Source organism: Cydia amplana, chromosome 19 (assembly GCF_948474715.1).
Source record: "Cydia amplana chromosome 19, ilCydAmpl1.1, whole genome shotgun sequence".
In the NCBI taxonomy this organism is placed as follows: domain Eukaryota; kingdom Metazoa; phylum Arthropoda; class Insecta; order Lepidoptera; family Tortricidae; genus Cydia; species Cydia amplana.
This window is the reverse complement of record NC_086087.1, coordinates 972,102-984,307: the sequence shown is the minus strand read 5'-3', so window position 1 is coordinate 984,307 and position 12,206 is coordinate 972,102. Positions and strand designations below refer to the sequence as shown.

The 12,206-nt window shown below is 35.9% G+C and overlaps 1 protein-coding gene across 1 annotated transcript; it reads left to right on the top strand.

Annotated features, from left to right (window-relative positions):
* The first annotated feature begins 1,055 nt into the window (after positions 1–1,055).
* LOC134657263 (uncharacterized) lies at positions 1,056–11,932 on the top strand. The gene is made up of 3 exons (XM_063512841.1): positions 1,056–1,178; positions 10,354–10,502; positions 11,379–11,932. The coding sequence occupies exons 1-3, from the start codon at positions 1,152–1,154 to the stop codon at positions 11,797–11,799; spliced, it is 597 nt and encodes a 198-aa protein (XP_063368911.1). The 5' UTR covers positions 1,056–1,151; the 3' UTR covers positions 11,800–11,932.
* The last annotated feature ends 274 nt before the right edge of the window (positions 11,933–12,206 follow it).

The window sequence follows — 12,206 nt, the reverse complement described above, 5'->3', positions numbered from 1 at the left end:
CGCACTTGGCCGGTTTTTTTTGGCTAATTGATATCAGTTTTGAATACCACGCCGCTCATTGCGGCATAGTCAATTAGGCCATTTTTGAAGGGCTCTAGCGCCTTAAAAAACAAAAATATCAAAAAAATCAAAACGGTCCGATACAGATATTGACAATATTAATCTGTGTTGAAAAATTCATTGCTCTAGCTTCAAAACCCACGGAGGAAACAGTCGAGTACGTTTGTATGGAGAAATGACCACTCCTGTTGGCTCTTAAGATTCCCACGTGATCCCCACTCTAGGCTCAGCCTGTAAGAGACAGTAGTCTCGTTCGGAAATAAATATATATATTTTTTTTAATAAGAAATTACTAGTGGCTCTGTTAGCTGTAGACCTCGCGAGCATAGCTTATTGGGACCGTGTACGATGACAGCGCCACACAGCGGTTTGATCAATCAACAATACAAAGATTTTAATTTATAAAAAAAAACGAAGTTTAAGTAAAAAAAAAATACAAAAAGTTATGTCTTACTGGGGATCGAACCCAGACTTTCTGTGTGCAAACAAAAAAAGGCATTTTTTACAAAATGCGCCATGATAGTTCTTAGCTAAGCTGACGAAATTCGGCTACTCATTCTCGAGTATAAACTAAATATCTAAATACCGCCTAAACCAGCAATACAATTTTTCTGCATTTTTTGCCATTTACTATGTAAATATTTACGTATGTCTCAAAAAGGAAATACTCTTATGTTTACTATTTGTTTAAGCGCGAGGTATCACAACTCCTCCATTTTTGAAAATTTTCAAAAACGGGATCGACAAAAAAAAATTATTTACTCATAGAATCTGGTCACAAAATTTCACAAGAATCGGTTGAGAATTGTGACCTGTAGAGGAGAACATCCGGACATACAAAAGCAAAATGCCCGAGTCAAAACGTAGACCTTCGCTACGCTTCGGTCAATTCATGCCCCATTCTTAGGCCAGTCCTGAGATATACGTCGAAAACGTAGGATGGTCACCCCTCGACGTCCCCGCATAAGCTTCTTGGGCAGCCGTGCGAACCTCAGAAGTGCTCGGATGTGCGTACGCGTCGGCCGTTTGTACCGCCTGTGGAGGATCCGGCGCAGCAAGAAGTTCAAAGTGATTCGGAGGCTGTTTAGAACATGAGGTGGTTCGCTTGCGGTGTTTTGGTATGTACTTAAATTAAAAAAAAAAAAACAATTAATTTTATTTACTTATTTCAAAAAAATACTTGGGACTTAAAATAATTTCGTCATATTATAAACAGTTTGTAGACGAAAAGTGTGCTCTCATATTATTATTAGTACCTTATAGGTATGTTAATATCTACATAACCTACATACATACATGCACGTAACAAACTGTATACTTAATCATCGTCATAATTGTTTATTGCAGCTATGGTATTACTTATGTTTAATATAAATTTGTTTAGAGGAATTGTTTTTAGATACAACTATTTATTAAAATTGTATTGCTCAATATAAAAAAAAACAAAGTACAGTTGGCGTACTTAATGCCCAAAGGCATTCTCTACCAATCAACCATTAGGCCATAGAGGAACAATACCTATAGTAAGTACAGGCTTAGGTGAAAAAATTTACTTAAAACACATAGAGCACCGCCAAGAAACTGTTACTTATAGGTACAGTTTAGCGAGATTTTTTTTAATGTTTATGTATGTATTTTTATAACAACAAATTAAAGAAAAAAAAACATATCGATATTTTTCCTGTAAACTATTTGAGTTTATTGATGTAGGAACTCCCGGACACTGTTATTTAATTTTGCCCCCAAAAATTCTACGTCTGCTCATATTGTTGTTGTGTTGTTGTTGTTGTTTTTAATTCTGTTTGTAATTTGCTATGTATATGTATAATATGTACTATTTGTCTGCAATAAACTTTACATTAGGTACATTATATTGTTGTAAACATCAAACATCAATATTTATTCAGCAAATAGGCCACAAGGGCACTTTTAAGCGGCAATTACACTTCGTCGTTCGCCGCATGCTGCATGCGGCGACCGCAAAATTATAAAGAACACGTTAGTCGGTCGCATTCGGCGATCGACAGCTGCCAACGCTTATAAGGTGACCGAAGCAGTGTAAATACGACATCTGTCCGCCTTATTAGGTCACCGACAGCGGCGACCGCAGATCATTTGATAAAGTAAAACCTCTATGCAAATGTACTCATTATATCGTTGGCATTGGCCACTTATATTTGAAGTTGTCATAAATAACAAACGTCAGACGTGCACCGCATTAGGCCACCGCGTTAGGCGGACAGACTAGTGTAAAGACGACGTTCGTTGAACGAATCCATTCAAGAGTCATGCGGTCGCCGTAGTAGGCGGACAGACTAATGTGAAGACGACGTTTGTTGGCCTAAGTAGTTTAAAATGAATTCGGCGACCGCATTAGGTGAACGACGCAGTGTAATTGCCGCTTTACACGGCAACATGGAATTTATATACAAGCAAAAAAAAACATTTCAACATTATGAAATACGTAATAAAAATTAAAAAAATGATTAGAAAGTTTTCTCCAAAACTCCATCCAATACAATTAATTAACTTAGTCAATATAACCTGTTACTCTGTCACTCGTTAATAACACCATAAATTGTCGTATTGAGCTTGCCTCCGCAAAAACAACGTCACGACAGATGATTATCCAGGTCAGCACACTCCGTGTTATTGATGAACATTCTTAATTCTATGATAGAATGATTTAAGTGACTTAATTTGTCAATAGCAATGTTCAATTATAGATAAGTACTTAAAATTAAAATTATCAACCACAGTTGCAAAAAAATTTTTGCTGAACTTACTTTTGCATTCATAATACATATTAGTAGGGTAAATAATTACAGGCAAAAAAACACTAACGTAATGAAAAATTAAGGAGATTATAATTATTTTTGAATTTGATAAGCGTGAGACCTTTATAAATTCGTGTTTTGTCTAGTTTGTTCTTTCCGTGTGAAAAAATGCGTGAAAATTGATAATTATTGGTGTGAGAAACTCTGGGTTCCAAGCGTGACGAATATTATGAAGTATTTAACCACTTAAGGTCATAGGGTAATAGACAGAGAAACCGATTTTCGTGTTATAAAATTGATTACATGTTTATATTCTCTGATTATCATATAGGTAAAACTTAAAACATATTAAGGGCAGGACCAACCCGCCGCCAAATTTTATAATACTTGGTAGGATTAGTTTTCATTAAACAAAAATGTTATACAAAGAAAATAGAGTAATAAACTGAAAAATTTCACAACGAATTAAATGTAAGTTCTCACTTCGCTCATTCTGTTATATTTCTTGTAAAATTACTTTAAATATTAATCAACAAATAAACGTAGGTAAATAACTCCTATGTTAATAAAATAAACATCACAGGAACGCTCTAATGAAACTCGAATGTACAGGAAAGGAAATTATTATCCCTGACCTTTCACCTCTATCCATTTTAAGATACGGTTTCATTATTTTAACATAAATTGACATTTCATTAAATTTGAAGAAAAAAATATTGACACTTTATAGAACTTTATTTGTGGAACATGATATTCATAAGGTCAATGTGGCTAATTCCGTCATAGCTGATTTTTAAGTTCCTTTAGTGTTCATTATTTATTTATTTACTTAGTAGGTACTCTACTACTTAGAGAAATTAATAATCAATACTACATAATATATAAACCTAGGTACTTATTTCTGAATAACCAAGTTTAAGTAAAAACATCGTGCCCAGTATTAACTCAAATTTATAGACGGGTCTATCGCGAAATTTATTTAATTACATTTATTTACCTTTATTTGTAAAGGTAATTAAATAAATTTCGCGATCCCGTCTATAAATGTGACTTAATATGTGTTCAAAACGCGAAAGTTTTAAATATTATATCGTGCCCAGTAATCAGAGATCATTAAGGAATCGAAAATCGACCTTTCCCCAGATTTAAAACTTTCCAATACTTAAGTACATTTTGATTCCAATTCGATACAAATTAAAGTAAGAAACAAATTAAGGAACCTCTCAGTTAAAAGTTATTTTATTTATGACGGCGCCAAACAAGCTTTGCGGCGTTATTTAAAATTAGTTTAATGGTTTTAATACTCGTACTGATATGTTGAAATTTGACATGACTGTGGGGTTTCGACCAATCAATTCGGGTCTCGGAATAATCGGCGAACAAACATAAAAACTAGCCATAATCGAATACAGAACTTCCTATTTCCTGGTATTGAAGTAGGTTGGAAAACAATTAAAGATACTCGTACGCAATGGTTATGCCTTTCTAACACAAACTTAAAAGTGATACAACAGAGTATTTACTAGGTATTTTTCACCTCAGCAGCAAAATCGCATTTTGCTCATTTTGTCTCACTCAGGGAGCAAAATGCGATTTTGCTCACTGTTTTTAAGTAGCAAAGTACCCTTGTTCGAGCTGCTGAGGTGAAAACTTAATTGTTGGTATATCTTAAGAAAACATGAGTGAATAGGTAAGTGATGAAGAAGGAATACATTTTTCGGGTTCTCTAATATGTTCTCACTGCTGAGGTGAAAAGTTTTGTGAACTACACGAGATCAAAGTTATTTACACCTCTTGCGCTTTTGAGTCCCTTACTACGCTCAAGATTCTAAATTAGTATAGAATCTTTCGCTTGCACGGGACTCAAAATAAGCACTCGAAGAAATATCAAACTTTGATCTCTTGTTGTACAAATAACTATTGATGATAGTACGACGAATATAAAACGTTGCAATTTTATGCAAAGATAGCATGGAAATTCATTAAATAATTTTCTACGTACAAATAATCGAAACATATTTAATTTACAATACCACAAGTTGTTGTTATCATGATACTCGATCGCTTTAATAAAGTAGGGGAGACCGAGGTGAGTTAAAACAGAGGTAAGTCTAAACAACTTCAATTTTGCGGTATTAATAATCGTTTTGAGTCAAGTACGCATATTGAGGGACCAGCGGACGGTGGGACGTGGCTAAACATCGTTTTTTCCAGCTTGATAACAGTTATATACTGGATCAACCAAATCTTGTCAGTAGTAAAAGGCGGCAAATTTGAAAAATCGCGGGTTAGCAACACTGTGTTCGAATAATTCCAAAATCGCGTGTCATATGTGTGTTATCTGTGGAATGTGGATCGTTAATGACAGCCATCATCTTATTGTTTACATTCTGAATCGTTTCTATTTCAAGAGAAATTTCTGCTGTCACCATTAAATACCAAGATTATGCATGACCTCAAGCAAAGCTAAGGTGCCTACAATGTACAATCATGCTCGTTGACGGTAATCATTACTAAAATTTGAGTTTATGATAATTCACTCGAACTGACGTATGAAGAGCGGAAAAATAAACACGTTTTGGTTCGATGTACATTGCTGCTTTTCTTAGCGCAATTCTGCTCTTTGAGTGTTACAGGGTGTTACCCTACTTTAATTTGCAGTACATTGCTACTGACAAGATTTGCTTGACGCACTATAGGAGCGTTTCTTTTATTTTTTGCCATTTTTATATATATATATTGTCAACTTTTTTACCACTTTTATGTTATTTCTACTCATAATCACGAGCTCTTTCGATCCTAATAGGATAAAAAAATGTCCTAGAGATTTTATCCTATTGTGTTACCATATACTTTGTATGGCGGCAACAAAAAGGAAAGTAACAAAAATTGTATGGAAATTTTAGGACACTTTTTGTCTCCTATAAGGATGAAAAGGGCTTGCGATCCTGGCTAGAAATAACACAAAAGTAGCAAAAAAGGTAACAATATATAAAAATGGCAAAAAATTAAAGTAATGCTCATAGATACCTATCTCAAAATTTACGTTGTTTCAACCTACGTCTCTTAACTACGTGTGTTAACTCACCTCGGTCTTCCCTAATTATAGAAACATCAAAACCAATGTCTAATAAAAGAACCGTTAGAATCGCGATGTTATAAATAAATTCGCCATCTTAAGCTCAAATCCAGATTTTAGCGTGAAACTTGTTTCCTTTATATAGTTACCGAATAATAGATGAAGCTCTTTAAGTGTCACAGACATATTATTTATCAATTTAATTTAGTTATTTATTTTAAGATTAGTTTTATTTATTTTTAGACAAATTACAAAAATCCTAGCTCATCACACAAATAAATGCTTTTACCAGGACTCAAATGCGAAACCATCGGCTTCATAGGCAAAGTCTTTACCCACTATGCCAGTGGTCATCAAAATTATGTAGGTAACCAATAAATAGCTCGTCAAAACATTATAATATGATACTTACACAACAACAATAGGTAGAGTGACGCTCGCGACTCGAGTATCAAGACGTGACTCGAATTCTGATGCTAGGTATTGGCGTCAAGGATCAAGAAGGAAAAGCATTGGCATGTAGGGCCTAGCGACCTTACGATTGGGATGTCAGTGACATGTTGTGACATGTATAAATAAAACAAATATTATAGTTTTTTTACATAAGTAGATTGATAAAGTCTCACAGTAAGCTTAGGCTTGTGTAGTGGGTAGGTACCTGTTAAAGGATTTAAATTTCAAACTGTTTATACGACAACGGTTTCACTTACTTACTTGAATTTTTTGTCGCTATTGGAGACATGTTTCGGGCCCTTCGGGGGTCCTTCCTCAGGCTCGAGTACTCGCGGCGGCTGCACTTGGAAGGACCCCCGAAGGGCCTGAAACATGTCGCCAATAGCGACTAAAAGTGAAACAGTTGTCGTCTACACAGTTAAAAATATGTCTCACGAAAGTTTAATCTCGATTTAAATTTCCACCATTTATTTATTTTTTGATAAGTTTACCGTGAAATCAGCCTCCCTGCTCAAATATTAATTAATTTACGTTACACGACTGTCATAATAATAATAAAAGCGGCCAAGTGCGAGTCGGACTCGCCCATGAAGGGTTCCGTATTTAGGGGATTTAAGACGTATTAAAAAAAACTACTTACTAGATCTTGTTCAAACCAATTTTCGGTAGAAGTTTGCATGGTAATGTACATCATATATTTTTTTCTGTCTGTCTGTCTGTCTGACCGTCCGTATGTCACAGCCACTTTTCTCCGAAACTATAAGAACTATAATGTTGAAACTTGGTAAGTAGATTTATTATGTGAACCGCATTAAGATTTTCACACAAAAATAGAAAAAAAAAAACAATAAATTTTGGGGGTTCCCCATACTTAGAACTGAAACTGAAAAAAATTTTTTTCTTCAAACCCATACGTGTGGGGTATCTATGGATAGGTCTTCAAAAATGATATTGAGGTTTCTAATATCATTTTTTTCTAAACTGAATAGTTTGCGCTAGAGACACTTCCAAAGTGGTAAAATGTGTCCCCCCCCCCCCCCTGTAACTTCTAAAATAAGAGAATGATAAAACTAAAAAAAATATATGATGTACATTACCATGTAAACTTCCACCGAAAATTAGTTTGAACGAGATCTAGTAAGTAGTTTTTTTTAATACGTCATAAATCGCCTAAATACGGAACCCTTCATGGACGAGTCCGACTCGCACTTGGCCGCTTTTTATTAAGTATGCAGTACTGAACCTGAAAGAAGATTTAAAAAGAGTGTAGAAAAACCAGTGATAGCTATCTACATTGTAAAAGTTGTCAGTTGCCAACACTTTGCTCTGTGTCTTGCTAATTTACAAAAAGCTCACGTACCTACGGCCTACGGAAACATGTTTCTTTGAGGTTTGTCCAAATTTCACTGCCACATTTGAGGTCAGAGCAGTGCCTTGACTTAGTGGTTTTAGGACGTGGTAAGATTGTGAGGCGATAACAGAGGGAAACTTCCTTATTAGGTACACTAATAGAATTTACGGAAAAAACAGCGAAAAGTGTCATGTGTAGGTAAATAAATAAATGTGTGTGAAATAAATAAATAGCAATTTGCAAATCTCACGTATTCTATTTATTCGACTTTTATGATTATTGATTAAGCCCTAACTTTGATTGGTAGACGTAGTTGACAGACGACAGACGATATATCGTAAACTAATACGATACGGAAGACCAGCGCTGACTTTCGGCGACTAGCATTATGCTGAGGTGGGACCATTTCGTGGTAAACTATAATATACTTTTTTTTTGTTTTTTTAATATACTTTTTGTAATACGTTTGTATGAAATGTAGTTTTAGTTTGCCATGAATAAACGAATTTATTCTCTATTCTTATTTATTCTTAATAATACACAAAGCCTACAGTCCTCGAGCTCGAAGGGTTTGGTTTCATTGCAATGTTTATGTCATTGTCTTTATTTGTCCTAAGTTTCAAAGAACCGGGCAGTTTTGTAAAAACTAGTACCAACGCTAATTGGGATGAGTTTCCAAGAGGATCCCAGGCTCCCATGAGCCGTGGCAAAGAGCCGGGACAATGCGAGAAAAAATATGATGCTATAAGTCTAATGTAGCTAATTCCGTCATAGGTTTCCGTCTAACATTATTTTTAAGAATGTACTAACAAATATAAGATCGTGTTATCTTTACTGAATAAATAAAATTGAAATTGAAATTGAATTGATAGGGCCTATTCCGTCCATTTAAGCGTTTTTCTCGAACAACGAACAAAATTGATAAATTCATTGACAAAGCAGCAATTGTTTTTAGATCAGCAATCAAAAGCGTGGTTGTTTTCCTACAATCTAAAATCAAAGAAATATACGCTCGTGGATGGGATACATAGCAGAATGTCCAAGTCGCAAAATGTGCAGGCTACGTAAAATGAGCAAATCGCAAAATGTGCAAATCTCATAATGAGAAGATCGCAAAATGTGCAGATCTCATAATGAGCAGATCGCAAAATGTGCAGATCTCATAATGAGCAGATCGCAAAATGTGCAGATCTCATAATGAGCAGATCGCAAAATGTGCAAGCAGATCGCATAATGAGCAGGCCGCAAAATGTGTAGATTTTGAAATAAAGCTCAGATTCTACAGGTCCAAAAAGCGTAATCGTTGCCATTAAGGCTTCTGTTGATTACTGAATGTTAAAATATTTTGAAACAAACCTGGTATCTTTTTTATTATTTTGATACCTTATCGTGACCTTGTTTTATGAGCAAATAATTTATGAGGCAGTACTTTGAAATATGCCCGTTGGACTTTGTACCATGCAGTTAAACTAGGGACGACACACAAAGCAAACGACATTACGATATGCACCTTTCGCGACCTGCACTTTTTACGATTTGCACATTTGGCGACCTGCGCTTTTTAGGGTTCCGTACCCAAAGGGTAAAAACGGGACCCTATTACTAAGACTCCGCTGTCCGTCCGTCCGTCCGTCCGTCCGTCCGTCTGTCACCAGGCTGTATTTAACGAACCGTGATAGCCAGACAGTTGAAATTTTCACAGATGATGTATTTCTGTTGCCGCTATAACAACAAATACTAAAAACAGAATAAAATAAAGATTTAAGTGGGGCTCCCATACAACAAATGTGATTTTTGACCGAAGTGAAGCAACGTCGGGCGGGGTCAGTACTTGGATGGGTGACCGTTTTTTTTGCTTGTTTTGCTCTATTTTTTGTTGATGGTGCGGAACCCTCCGTGCGCGAGTCCGACTCGCACTTGGCCGGTTTTTAATCATAAAATCATTGCACATTATGCGGCCTGCACTTTTTACGATTTGCACATTTCGCGACTTGCTCGTTTTAAGATCTGCACGTTTTACTATCTGCACCTTCTGCGATTTGCACTAGTGCTCATTTTGCGACTTGCACATTCTGCTATGTACATATTATATCCCCGGAATTATCCACATTGACCTTAGTTGCAAGTTAAGCTTCTGTCTGGCACCTTCTGTGTTATATAAAAATGGAGTGTTATTTCAGCTCGAACTGACGTTGACGCCACCCTCGTCAGTGTGATCTCACCTTTACCCGAATCGGGTGTTTGACAAACGGATTCGCTAAATTATGCCAGTTTTTGTAAATAGAGAGCTATTAATATATGTAGTGGACTGTAGTTAGTAATTTTGTCCTGATAAACTAAATCTAAATCATAGGTACCTATAATAACAACAAATCCAACAAAAAAAACCGGCCAAGTGCGAGTCGGACTCGCATTCCACGGGTTCCGTTGTAAGTCCGACTCAAGCTTGACTGCACATTTCTAATAGGTTTTCCTGTCATCTATAGGTAAAGAACTTATTTTGTATTTTTTCAAAATTGTAGACCCGGTAGTTTCGGAGAGCCTCAGGAGGCTAAACCACTGGAGGGTTTGGTCAATTTTTCTTTAGTATATGACATCTATAACAACATGTAACTTAAACTTGTTTGTTCCAGCTGCTGCAGCTATTCTGGCAGTGCAGCAGCCGAGCTTACCCCGAGGAGAACATCAGCGTGTACACTTCCAATACCACCACGGGGCAAGGGGACGTGTATCATCAGATAGCTAATAATATCGCTGAGAGGATCACCTCCCCCATCTATAGGTAACTATACTATTATTAATATTAAGTACTACTATTTAGGCCAGGTCAAGATCACCCTAGACCGGCGAGCGTGTATGGGGAATGTTATGAAAGTGAAGGAAGCGAAAGAGGTACTTACATATATCAGGATCGTAGCAAGTGGAAATCCGTGGTCTCTGCCTACTAGTGCCTACCCCTCCGGGAAATAGGCGTGATTATAATATATGTATGTATGTATGTACTACTATTTGTATGTCGCATGTTGTCGCGGTCACAAAATAAATTACTGATACGGTTCAAATTTTGGATTTGTTACGTATAAAATAACAAATCCGTTTTAAATTTGGAATTTGCTGCGTTTACGCTGTACTCGTAATTTATCGAGTTTTTCAATATCTATTATCTAAGGCACACCGGGTCCGTGTACGTAGACGTGCACGTGTGCATTGTAATATACAGGTATAGGTAAAGGACGGAGCTATATACGTCGCATAGCTCCGTCCCTTGGCGATTCAGTTTAGGTCCTAAACAGAATCGCAATAAGGACATCATGGTAAGGCCCCAGATCTTTTTGAGTGCCGTGTGCATGCACAGGTCCAACATTTTGCGCACGTGCACGTCTACGCAAGAGCAGCTGATGTGCTCTGGCCTTTACGGCTATTATAATGCGTGTTGGAGACGAATAACTATTTGTGATCATCATTTACAATTCAATTTCTCTCAGCGCATAAGTATTGCCATTCAGCGAGGGAATGCTGCCAGCTTCTTAGGCACACTGCCGCGGGGGCCTTATTTAGATGTATTTTAATAGTAAAAAGTTTTTAAAGTAATTTATATTGTGTTTTTATAATGAATAAACAATAACAAGAATAATCACAAATATCTTCATCTTTCCAGGTTCCTGGGCATTGGTACAAACAAAACTGAACCAACGACCAAGAGACCATGGGTCCACATTGAATCCCTCGACGAACCCGAAGACGTTGCTAAAACAGACCTCAAACCACTTGGCAATGGACTTGAAGACCGCGACGTCGAAGAACTATCAGTAGAAGCTCTGAAGAAAAATGATAAGAAACCTGAAAAAATCACACTTTATTCAAGTTATCTACCTAAATTAGAAACACTTGATAATAAAGAAAATGATACAATAAATGAAGTTGATGATCCTTTCGAATTCGATGATGATGATGATGATTTCGCTACGAAGCCTAGAGAAGGCGGATTTGTGTATTACTTAGAGCTTCTAGGGAGCTTCTTCCAGCTAGCTTTAGGCGCTGTTTTGGCGATATTTAAATCGTCATCTGGTTCAAATTAGGTATTTAATAGATTTTTAGAACTTCTAGTCGTGAGTAAGTCAGTATTTTACAAGTATAATAGTCGACATTAAGTGTCATATTTTACAAATTATTTACACAAAAGCACATTATAATATTATCCGTGTATTTGCAAGTTACCAAAAAATTATATTTGTTAATAAAATTAACACTGTTAAATCAGATTTTTTATTACTTATCAAATGTTAGGATTACAAGTACAATTTTTCTTCATAATTTCTTTATTTATGGTTTTTGTATTGTTTAAATTAATTTTAATTTTATTTGTATTATGTATTGCGACAATTGTTATGATGGGTCTCAGGTTATTTTCATATTTTAATCCCTTTGGTATCAAATTTGTTGATTTATTTATTTCAAATTCATAGAAAACTAATAAAACAATGTA